At 43.9% G+C, this 12881-nt stretch overlaps 1 protein-coding gene across 1 annotated transcript in view; it reads left to right on the forward strand.

Moving 5' to 3' along the window:
* stau2 (staufen double-stranded RNA binding protein 2) overlaps nt 1-12881 on the forward strand; it is a 74120-nt gene that overhangs the window by 28445 nt on the left and 32794 nt on the right. Inside the window, exons 10-12 of the mRNA XM_068709846.1 lie at nt 1958-2086; nt 4067-4124; nt 10521-10882. Coding sequence (XP_068565947.1) covers nt 1958-2086; nt 4067-4124; nt 10521-10882 — 549 coding nt within the window. The remainder of the gene's footprint in view (nt 1-1957; nt 2087-4066; nt 4125-10520; nt 10883-12881) is intronic.

Here is a 12881-nt window from a genome sequence, read left to right on the forward strand (position 1 = left end):
TATTTTATATCTTTTAATATAATTATTATCTATTGAGCTTGTGTTAATCCAAAAAAAGAAAAACATTGAACAAACCCACTGACTTTGAGACGAGGGAACCAGAAGTACAGAAACACTAACTCATTTCCTGGTTTCAGGGCTTGTTCCTGCAGCACTCTGCAGTGTGGTTCGTGTAGTAAGGAGCCAGCATTCATTAACAGAATCTAATGTCATGCTCTCGCTGCAGCAACAACCTTTAACCCTTAACTCAGTTATGGATGATTTGCTGTTTATCACTAATCTAGTAAACAGAGCAGGGGCTTTTTGCATGGATGAGGAACCCCATCAGAAACCACAGTTACTCTATTCAGAGTTACTTTAACTACTTGAGGCCATGCATTTAAAAACAAGCCACATTATTACTACATAGGCTCATTCCTCTTGGTTAGCCTTAAATTAGATCGGCCTTGTTTTGAATAGAAACTAGCATTGTCTGTCTCTATTTTATCTACCTACCTTTTGCATCTCTCTGGTACTCTCACATGCATAGTATCTAAATGAAGAAGGTATTATGAAAAACATCCTACAGACATTAATGATCACTCAAAAAACAGAACTTGTAATTAGATTTTTCTGTTTTATTTTGATTTCCTTCATGCTCTAATGAGCTGCTCCCCGGCTTACTGTGAACCATGTTACTGTTTCAGTGAATCTATTACTGACTGTGCATGCCAATGTATTGAATCTGTCAGGATTATTCATAAACCATGTTAGTGTTTGTCAAAAGAGACGGCAAACAAGGGAAAGACGGTAACACTATTTAGATTTGGTTGGGAAACACTTGAGTTGCGGTCTCAGTGAATACTCTGCTTGTCGGTTTCTTGTCCTTCGGTTGTTGTTGCTACAATCTGTTTGTGTCTACATCCCCAGTCAACAAGTCTGTTTCGAGTATGAGAACGCTGGCATAGTCCGTTTTTAATTTATGCGCAACATTTTAACTGCTGCTCTCTTTGTCTCGCTCTTCCTGTCCGTCTTTCTGTGTCCGTCTCTCTCAGTCAAACTCTCGCTCTTTGTCTCTCTTTTTCCGTTAATCCTCCTCTTTCATAAGAAGAACAGAGCGTCTCTTAGCGTCGGGCAGTAATTCAGCCTCAAACCTATTCTCCGTGCCTCTTTGATACACACATTAGGTCCCGTGAGTGTGTGCGTTGTTCCTTTTGTGCGGTCCACTCGCTCTTCTAAAATTTCCACATTGTTTCCTTTTAGTAAGTAGCGGGACTCAAATGAGTCTCTGTTTTCACATCTTTTTTTTTTTTCTGAACCCATCACTAGTTACAAAAATAAAGGCACCAGCTTGTGTTGGAAGCCTTTTGAGTGTGTGATCATCTTTTTAGGATTTGATAAAAGAGCGATTGTGTTTGTTTTAGCAATTTGGAGATCTTTTTTTTTTAGGCTTTCCTCCTCGTTGTGTCCTACTTGATGCATTCAGGCGAGCACTTAGTGAGCATGTCAGACCACTTTTGAGTGAGTGCACTGAAGTCTGGCTGTTCACAGGCTTTGGCTCCCACAATGTTATTTGTACAAGTGTAATTGTCTGTTTGCATAACAAAACGACGTCTGATATTTCTCTGCTTACATTCTGCGCGGACAGATTTAATGTTTTAGGATCACTGAAAAACAAACACTTCACTCGGAACATTTTTTTTGCGTGATGTAAATTGCTCGGCTGACTCGGGCCCCAGCGAGCGAGCGAGGCCCGAAAGTGAATGAAAGAGCGACAGGAAGAGGAAAGTCATGAGAAAAGACATTTTTTCTGCACATTTATTACTGTTTTAGCAAGTCATTCAGTGATTCACTATCACACTGTGTATCTGCACGGCCATAATATTTACTTCTGGATGTCTAGCTCATGTGTATGTAAATGTGTGTGTGTGTGTGTGTGTGTGTGTGTGTGTGTGTGTTTCTGTGCGTGTGTTTGCAGGCGAAGGTGAATAACGAGGTGGCCACGGGAACAGGACCCAACAAGAAGGTGGCCAAGCGGAACGCAGCCGAGGCGATGCTCCTGCAGCTGGGATACAAGGCGTCCACAGTCCCTCAGAGCCCCACCGAGGTGCTAACCCCACTCATCTTCTCCTGCTCACGATGACTTTTGTGTTTGATGGCCAGTTTATATACACGTGTCCCGCTCTGCTCATTTATTCAAGTGCCTGATTACTGTAAGTGTAGATAGTTTATCCCAAGTTTTAAACAGTATGCTGTCAGTGCTCTACTCGGGGGCTTGAGTGATCATAGGACTGCAGCTTACGGTTACTTTCATTATCTATTTAAGGGGACGACAGAGTGATGAACTAAATGTACAACAATTAACAATTCATTATTTGAAAACCAGTTTTGTGTCCTTACAATGTGGGTAGTCATTTAAGTCAAGAATTTTTGACTTCCCTCCGGTAACTAGGTTACTTTAATAATTATAAAATATAATTTGAGCACTACGTGAATGGTTTTCATAGATGCTTCCAGGAAAGCACCTTTTCCACAAACCCAGACCCACTGAGATGTATACAGGACGTCTTACCGTTGGTATTCCAGCCACGCCAGCAGCAGGGCTGCGGCGATAGTGATCTCGGTTGTACGGCTGCGTGCTGACGGTTTACATAAAGACATTCTGTGCACCGATCCTATTTCCTCCACACGCTATCGCATCTGTACAGCACCGTGCAGAATTTCAAGACACCCTGGGACAACGTCGATTCTCAGATTTATCACGAGTCCCAGTGATGGTCAACCTATTATACAACCTGCTCAGCTCCCCTGAACCGACTGCGCTTTGCAAGCAAACATTGATCACCATCATCTCTATTCACCTCGTTGGTTTTCTAAACTCAAGAGAGCAGATTAAGATAGAGATGAGGTTACATAACCGGGCTCTCTGTAAATATTCATCGTTCCCCTAGACAGCTCATTAGTTAGATATGTGCTGCAGCATGTATCGTATTCAGACAGCCATACCATATAGCTAAAGGATGACACTTGCTCTTATCAGAATGTCTGTGAAGTTGTCTCGTTTACTCCAAAGAAACCACAATCCATGCAGTTCGCAGTCGATATTCATCCTCACACTAAACAGTCAAGCGCTGCCATTTTTCTTTGACAAACTTCTAAATCTGCACACTGAACACGCTCCAGTTGCATGCGTCGACAAGGAAATGTAAAATGTTGCACGCAGGGTATTGAATTTCTATTTGCGTCATTGCATGTTTTAATGCGTTAGCCCTAGAAACTACTATGTTTTGATGTCTTAAGATTTCTGGAAATAAGCAGTCCATTGAGTCTCACTGTTTAATCTAATTCCTGGCAAGAGGTGAGACCTTTCTGGTTACACTTGAGGCAGAATATTTAGAGTTAGTGGCTGATACATGGCATGTGCATTAGCCTGACAACTCCGAAAACATCTCTATCAGAATGAGTTGGACGGCCTACTTCTCATTAGATCCTCAGACAACCCAGAGCTCTGTGGAATGATTGAACCGTGTTTGCCAAGCTCCTGTTTTGTAGGATAGGATGTCTCTCTTTAGATCTCTCTCTTTCTCTGTCCTCCCTTGCCTCCCCTTCTTTTTTTGGGGGGGCTCTGTTGCGCTACATTCCCACCGTGGGATTGTGGGTGATCTGTGCAAAAGTGTGACGAGACTTGGGAGGGGTATTAAAGGGGGTAGGGGGATGCATTTGTTTACAACCATGTCATCTCCTCAGCTCTCACGCACATCAGAAAATATTTGTTTTTCTGTTTCACACACACGTGTGTGTTTGTGGCCGTTTGTGTTTGTGGAGGCAATAGACATACCACAGCAGAAATAACACACTGAAAAGGGACTTTTTTTTAAAATACTGAACACTGACAACCCCCCTACCAATTAAGTAGCTGGCCTAGACAGACACTAGGTTCTTAAGCATCCACTCCTGTGAGCGCTCGTCTCTTTGTGGCCCAAACAGTAGGAAGGAACTCGTCTGACATGCGTGAAGAAGCTGTCTGTTCAAGAATTTACATCTCTCTTACCTCCCTCCTTCTCCCTTTCTCTCCGAATCACTACAGATGGACAACAAAGGCTGGAACGGACAAAAGGCGTCATTTACCGAAGCGACGAGTAACAGTGAGTATCCGCACGTCTCCCTGTGTCTCCATCCATTTCCTTCTCCTCCTCCTCTCCGGCTCTCCATCCCTCCCTCAATCCCGCAGGTGGTTTTAGCTGACGAGACGGCCCGGCGTTTAATCTCTGTGACTGGTCAATGGGCCTCTGACTGTCAGCTTAATCGGCCGTGCGTCCTCGTGGGGAGCCTGCGAATTCAGGCTCATTCACACAGGCTTACAGGGCAGGCACACTGAGGCCCTCCGGGGAGTCCCCCCACTGCCGTCCAGTGCAGAAAAAAGTAGCCTTTCACTCAGGATTAACACACAAGCACACTGGAGCACAGATGCGCGCACACACACACACACACACACACACACACAATCCTACACACACTGACACAAAACGTTGAGGCAGGCTATATGATGATATGAGGATATACCACATACCAGCTGTCGACAACCTAAGATAAAGAGCTCATCAAAAAAAGCACTGTAATGATGATTAAGTTACTTCAAAGCTCCAAACAATAAGTATAATACTATTATATAGTATAATAGTATAACGTTTTATATATATATATATATATATATATATATATATATATATATATATATATATATATATATATATATATATATATATATATATATATATATATATAATGCATTACAGTGTGTATTATTTTCCTTTTGATTAGCTTGTGGCGGCTGTTCATCTTTGTTGATGCAGTTCATGATATATGGTGTCACAAATTTAGAGGCAGCTGTCTTCAACCTATTAAATCATGTTAATGTGTATCTGGTAAACCATTAGTTGGATTGCAGTGGACTTTTCTGCAGGCGTTTGTGGTCCCCAGAGGATGAATCCTTTGGTGATCCCTTGACATTCCCCAGCTCCATCATGAGGTTGTTATTTTTTGGGTTTTAGTGAAAACATGTTAACAACTATTCAGTGGATTCCCATGACATTTGGTACAGACGTTCATGTGCCCCTCAGGATGACCCATGTAACACTGGTAATCCCGTGACTTTTCATCTAGCGCCATCATCGGGTCACATTTCCAATTTGTCCAGTACTTTAGTTTATTACCAAATACTTCCCATTGCCCTTAACTGTGCTGTGCAGAGTGCTAATTAGCTAATGTTAGCATGCTATCAGGCTGAACGACGATGACGAACATGGTTTGTATGATACCTGTTGAACACCAGCTCGTTTACATTATCACTGTGAGCATTTAATAATGCTGACGTTAGCATGTAGCTCAAATCACCGCTGTGCCTTAGTGTAGCCTCGCAGAGCTGCTAGCATGGCTGTGAAAACCAGACCTCTTTCATAACTGACAAATGCTGTTATATCATATGAGATTCCGCCTTACTGCAGTTCACTGACAATAACCTGTTCATTCAACTGCATGTTAACGTGCAGCTAAGTCTCTGTTCATCCGTCTCTATCATGGATGAAACCAGTTATGAAACATATGCAGAGACATTTGGGACATATTTAACTGTAGACTAATACAAAATAGTTTTATGACTATTTATGTATGAATTTTCATGGGAATGCGATGGCCTTAAGGGGTGTTTTTCAAAAGCGTAAAGATGCTATTTTGCTGGTGGTGTCTCTCAGTTGTATCTGTGAAGTTGGCCATTTTGTCTACAATCAAAATAAAAACAATGAAAAAGCCTTCTTACCAAAGTCAAACGCCACTTCAGGACTTCACATTCTATTTTCAGTTGTTGTCCTGGTCTCCACAGTCTGGCAACAATGTTATTTCTCCCATTTATACCACATGGTGCGGCTGTTCAGTAGGTTAATATTCATCACAGGTTTAATAAGTTATGCAAGGAATTCATAGTCACGGTGTTGCTTAAGCAGATCAACGTGCATTGGAATATCTGAGCTTGATTTGTTGTGATGCGATGTGTGGAGCTTCACCCTGGATGCCAGCAGAGTAAATGTCAACAGCTTGAGAAAGAACAGTTTCGGGGGACAAATGAGCAGCGTGTGAGATGTGGAGCAGCAGAGTGGAAAACAAACCGATATTATTATTAGATTCGAATGTGCTGTCGTCACGCGGGTCTGATGAAGGCTTCTGGCAGCGCTCTGACATGGGGTATCCAGCTGCAGCCTAGAGAGGGGAATGAATGTGAGATTTCAGCTTTGTCGTGTTGAAATGCACAAAACAGATTGGTAAGACTCCGTCCTCTCGTGTTTGCCCATTGCTGCTCCAGACTCGATTTACACAATCCAGATGAGAACTGAGCTCCTGCCACAACTTTTATAGCACTCGCATGTGTAATTCAGTCCAATTCTCTGAAAGATATATCATCTAAATTGTGTTTATAGATAAATGCTTGTTTTCTTGGATAAACTATTGTGGAGGTTGTGGTTTCTATGGTAGCCCAAAGCTCGAGCATTGCCCAATACCTCCAGAGCAGAGCCCCGTGGGAAACAAAGTGTTCCTTATTTGGTGATTATTCCTATTGTTGGTTTGGAGCGTGTCTGTGGTCCCGTGCCATTCCCACTCATAGTTTATCTCAGACTCAGCATGAGGCGTAACTATCTGCTAATTATCTCTTTAAAGTTGCCCAAACCGCACAACACTCACACGACGCTAATGACTGAATAATGTTTATTGCATAAACACCATTTACAGCTCATTCAAACAGATACAGCTGCTCTCAGTTTTGTCTATGATTGACGAATGGGAGATGTTTCGGCTTTGTCCGTGGTTTTGATTGACTATGCATTTTATTGAAGAAAAGTGGGAATAACTCAATCAGTTTTGCAGATTTGCAGATTTGCAGTGTGCGCTGTAAAAATAAGCTCTGGCATCAGAATGATTGTAACATATTTTTTTATAATTTAAACAGTGATAATTTGTTGTTTGTGCTGAAGTGTGATTTTAGAGAAAACAAATTGCAGGAAATTGTTTTTCAGCTCTTGACTAACTTTACAAGTGTTTAAATTACAGGAACGGTTTCACAGCTAAGCTCCTTTTCACTATTAAATAGAACTTTACAGGGATGTTAAAGTTAAAACAGGTGACAATCTTGTTTTTGCTGACTTCATCTTGTTGCAGTAGAGTAAAGTGTACTTCGGGGGCGGGCCAGTACACTGTGACATCATCGCCGGGTGTGGTTACAGATTCGGTATAGCACACTTCTGACCACACTTTTTAGTTTTTTTAATTTTTGAAAAAAAATAAATTCTTCTGTCACTGTCAATTCTGACCATTATGTGTAGGTCCATTACATAAATACAAATCAATTTTACTTTCAGGTTGTAATGCAATGAAATACGAAAAATGCAAAAGGGGGTGAATACTTATGTAAGGCACTGCACTCATGCAACAGAAAAAAGAGCAACTTATTAAGAGAGCAGGCTATTATTTTGCTGGTTCTCTCGTAAAAGAGAATTTAATGGGTGCCATCTTGGAGTCTGACATCCAGCTGTCATCTGTTTTGTATGTATCCTTTGTGCATGGATATGTGATTTAAGTCCTGCACGGGAAAGGCGGACTCCGCCAATAACACTAAAAACTAGAATAAAGAATCAGTTACAGAATGCGATGCACAAAGGCTATTAAAAAAAAAACATCAGCCATAAATAGTATTACGAATGGGTATGATATGATGAAAGTATTTAGGTTTATATTGGTGTGGTACATTAACCTCAAGAAAGTGGGTTACTTGTATCATAGTGGTTGGTTGTACCTGAGCTAACATACAATCTGTTCCCTACACAGCCGTCATTGACCAGCTATGCTCCACATAAAGAACGTGGCTGCATTGTGTAAAGTGTCATTTGCCTTGACTGATCTGAGGGCTGCAATGCTGTAACGAACAGGGTGGCTGAGAGACAGGAAGGGAGTGTAAAAAAAAAAAAAAGAAGAAAAAGAAGTTAGAAGAGAGTGATTTTTCTCCCTTCTATTCCCATGGGTATTGCAGCAGGGCTTTTCACTCGAGTTGCCACATTTCATTTCCTGCTGTGTGTGTGTGTGTGTGTGTGTGTGTGTGTGTGTGTGTGTGTGTGTGTGTGTGTGTGTGTGTGTGTGTGTGTGTGTGTGTGTCTGTGTCTGTGTGTCTGTGCATGTGCGTGTGCGTGTGTGTGTGTGTGTTTGTGCATGTGTGTGTGTCTGTGCATGTGTGAACTATGTGAAGGTCTTGCTCCACCGTGGTGATTTATAGCGGCGGGCTCTGGCCCTATCTGTTTTCGATCAGTCTCATGCTTGGCTCTGGCTTCCCTCCAGCTCTCCCCTGGCCCACCGGACGTCGAGTCTGGGTGGGACCCCTCCAATGCTGCCTGGAACCAGCACCACAAACACACTCTCCCGTACTGTTTCGTTCCCCCAAAAACCTCACTGTGCTTCTCCCCTGCTCTCTCATGTACACAGTTTCACAATCTCTACCCAGCGTACTCACGCACAAACACACTCCGTCACTCTCACGTATTCTCCCTCTGACTGTCTCTCCTCCTTTGTCTCACTCTTTGCTCTCACGCTCTTGCTCGCCATCAGACACCGGCCTCAAGCGCTCAATCACATGCAAACATGCAAACATCCTCACAGGCACGCCCACGCACACTCAGGCAGACAATCACACACACTCACATGGCTTACATTCACTGCCCCCTCCCAACAACCCCCCCCCCCCCCCCCCCAAAAAAAAAAATACACAATTTCTTTGTCCACAGCTGATGTCATGTTGGCTAACACCTTTCATTTTTTGTGAAACATTCAGAATGTGCAGGCCTGCGAGTTTTACTTGAGTAAATTCTAATTAAAGTTGTCATCAGGATTGGGAGGGGGGGGAATAAAATCCTAACAGTTGTGTCATTTGCTGGCGTGGGCCAGTTTGTTGTAGTATGAGTAATAAGTCCTGGACTTCATTGCTGTTTCCTTCAGCTTTTCTGCTCCTCTGGAAAGCAAAGTGAACTTCATTGGTCCTAATGGGGAATCCTGTTTGCGGGGTCTAAGAAACCTTAGACGAGAGTAAGCTACAAGTGCGCAAAACTCTTTCTTTGTATGTGTGTAATGCATGTGTGATGGTAATGTTAACTCAAACAGGAAGTGGCCCGTCAGTCATGCTCTCACTCCAGCGCTTTCTCCCAGCTGTTGGACCCGTACGCACAAACAAGCACACATGGATGTACGCACACACACACACACACACACACACACACACACACACACACACACACACACACACACACACACACAGCTGGTCTTCCTGTCTCTGGTGACCTTGGCTGGGCTTCGGAGGCTCCGCGTGGTTTTCACATCCATTCATCCCGACCTCCTCTTCCATCTGTACTGCCTCGCCGCTCATCCTTCTCTTTTATCCTTCCCCTCCCTTCAGATCTCCTCTTCTTCTTCATCTTCTTTCACATCTCATATTCCTTCATCTCACTTCCACCGCAGCCACAAAGTGTTGGTGTGTTTCCTCCTTCCACCTGTCACGACCATTTCAGGACAGTGACGTCCTGAGTGCAAGGAAGCCAACACAACTGAATGAGATTCTTATTATCTTAAATCAGAACATAGTCTTGGATCGCCGCTGCGCTCACCTGGATGGAACCACAGCATATCTGGATCAAGATGCGTCCTGTTAAAGCGGTGTCGGTCAGCGGTGCCTTGGCCTCTCAGATGAAAATAGACGTTCCCCCCGCCCCGGAGCCACCAAAGTATTCTCACAAGAACCTTGATCTGAGACCGAACCAGCTTCCGAGTTCTGCTGGATCGGCGTTTGAAGAGCCGTCATAAGTGAAGCAGGATGCCGGTTAGCTGACAGCGCTGTTTCCCATCAATGATGAAGTCATAGCCGCTGTGTTGATATTGGTGGATGCTCCGTTTGTGTCTGTGTGTTTGTGTTTGAGAGCGAGAGAGAAAGAGGCTGTGTGTGTGTTTCCCAGAAGACACTTTGATAGTGCTCGGAACTGCCAAACCACATGAAACTGTCATCTACGTTCGGTGAGGGAATGTCAGTTTCGGAGCCAGCACATACACACGCACGCACGCACGCACACACACACACACACACACACACACACACACACACACACACACACAAATGGTCACGGTTAGGCACACACATGCATCCTGGCATTGTCTGGTAGTGACTGACAGGGGAATGTGTGTGCAAATCATTTCGACGGTTAATAACGAGAGCCATAATAACCATTTTTCTCTCGTCTGTCCCCCAATCTCCTACCACTGTCCCTCCTTTATAAACCATGTGACCTCATCTATTCTTAAACACTATATCTGCCCATTCCATCTCTATCTGCTCTTCCACTCTCTCTCTCATAATTTTTGTCCATTTATCCATTCATCTGACCCTTACTGTGTTTCTCTTTCCTCTCCCCATTATCTCAACCTCCATCCGTCCTTCCTCCCCACTCTCTTGATCCCTCCAGCCCAGAAGGGTCTGCTCCACCTCAGCCCCGACGTCTACCAGGAGATGGAGGCCAGCAGGAAGCAAGGGGGCAACGCTCCGGGCCCTGGCAGCAACGGCGGCGGCTCCGTTAACTACATGACATCCAAAGACATGGGGCCCTGCTCTGCCCCGCTGCCCCCAGGACACCCTCCATACTACAGCGGCTCGGGCCCCTCACCCAGCCCGACCGCTACCATGGCCAGGGAGCTGCTGCTCAATGGTCAGTCGCCCACAGCCGATGCCTCCCTGCCAATGAAGGGGAAGAACTCGGCCCTGCCCTGCTGCGTCTCGGTGCAGCCTGCACAGCAGCTGGACTACCTGGCTCGCATCCAGGGCTTCCAGGTGAGACGCGAGAAGGTGGACGCGCTACTTCAAGGGTGTATGTAGTTAAAAAAAAAAAAAAAGGTCTAAAATGTACAGTATATGGGAATTCTGATATATCATACAACCTGAGTCTTACTTTAGCTTTTAATTGCTTTTAATTGCTGACATCTGGAAACACAGGAACAGAGCTACAACAAAGTGCATATTAGGCAATCTTATTCAGAAGTGAAAACAAAGGTGAATGGTAGAAGCGCCCAAGCTGTCCATTGTAAACACCCATCACAGTTTACAAACTGACTTCTTGGTTCAAATTTGACCAAAAGTACTTACACAGGGTTTCCCCCCAGAAATGAATGAATAAATACGATGTGATTGATTGCGGTTACTTTGGGGAGTAATAATGTTGTCATTACTGATAGAAATGACCACAATCAGGGAAGTGCGACCATACTTGTATTTAGGTGGAGTTTTCCTTTTGTAGCACATTGCACTGTGTTGGAGTTTTGTGTCTTCTGGGTAAAAGCCCCATCAAGAACGCCTCCGTGCTGATAGGCATGCAATTGTTTCCAATTTCACATTTATTCCACGTGTGGAATGTAGGCTTGTATTTCATTTTAACTGCCATAAATTAGGTCATAAAAGTCATAATTTAAATTTAAGCTGCAGTTATCCTGTGCTACAGTCGCACAATATGCACACATGCTGATGTGACAGCACAGATGTCAGCATGACCACGCATAAATATGACACACACACACACACACACACACACACACACACACACACACACACACACACACACACACACACACACACACATTCCTGCCCTGCTTCTGTTCTGTCTTCGGTAAATAAGAGTGTGGTCTTGGTCAACCTGTGTGGTTATGAAGAAGAAAAGTTACACACACCACTTAAACAGGCTTTCTCTATCGATGCACATGCACTCTGCACAAACAAACATCCATGTAGCAGTTACAGGTGGTTTGAGGTGGATGAAGAAGAGAGTGGTGCTCCTACAGGAAAAGTGGAGTGTAGAACTGCTCAATAACACACTCTCCGTTTTCTGTTTCCTACAGTGGACATTATTGGCAGGCTATGGATTTAGAGCTGGAACTAAACCTCACAGGTGCTTCTGTCATTACCAGACTGGACACACACACACACACACACACACACACACACACACACACTTGCTGTTGGCACTTTGTGTGTGTGTTTTAAAGAGAGACAGCCCGGTGTCTGTTTTAATCAGTGCCGGCCGATCTGCGGTGCATACCATGCCACCGATACCAGCGCCTGTTCATTTAAGCTGCAGATGCTTTTTATCAGTTTGAGCGAAAACATTTTATCTTAACCTGCTGAGGGTTCCTTTGAAAGGCCTTTGTTATTGCTCTGAGCCTTCCTGTGTGTGTGTAACCTGAGAGAGCTCTGCTGCCTGGCCAAGCCCAAATACACTTGTACATATGCACACGCACACACACACACACACACACATACGCACACAGCAGGTTCTGTTTAGTGGAAATTGAGGAGTTGGGCTAAGCCTGTGTGTGAAGATTAAGTCCTTGTTGTTCTCATACTGCTCAAACTATGTCCCACTTTGGATAAATGTAAGTACATCTGTTGTCGGAGCATCTTTACCTGCATTGAGCTAATTAAATAAATGCACACATTTTTATAATTTTTGCATATTTCCATGTGCGTGTGTGTTTCTTAAGCGAGGAATTCAGGCTGTAATTGAGACATGCGGACAATATGTGTTCTGTTGAGGGGATGTTTCATATCATGTGGGTTTGTAATGAGAACCTCTGGTTGCCTACAAAGCCATGTTAGACAGACTATAAGGCTTATGTATTCTTATGTGTTTTTGCGGGCTAAACCACCACAGATTTATTTTTTAATGTTTTTGCCAAAAAGTGCACTTGCCTGCTTTTCCACTGGACACGTTATGTACAGCTTTATGCTGTGTCGGCCTTCTCTCGACCACACAACAAACCGGCGCTCGGATCCACCGTAA

The sequence above is a fragment of the Cebidichthys violaceus genome, unplaced genomic scaffold, assembly GCF_023349555.1.
Source record: "Cebidichthys violaceus isolate CVI_PGR_0920_01 unplaced genomic scaffold, fCebVio1.0.p SCAF_15, whole genome shotgun sequence".
Lineage (NCBI taxonomy): Eukaryota > Metazoa > Chordata > Actinopteri > Perciformes > Stichaeidae > Cebidichthys > Cebidichthys violaceus.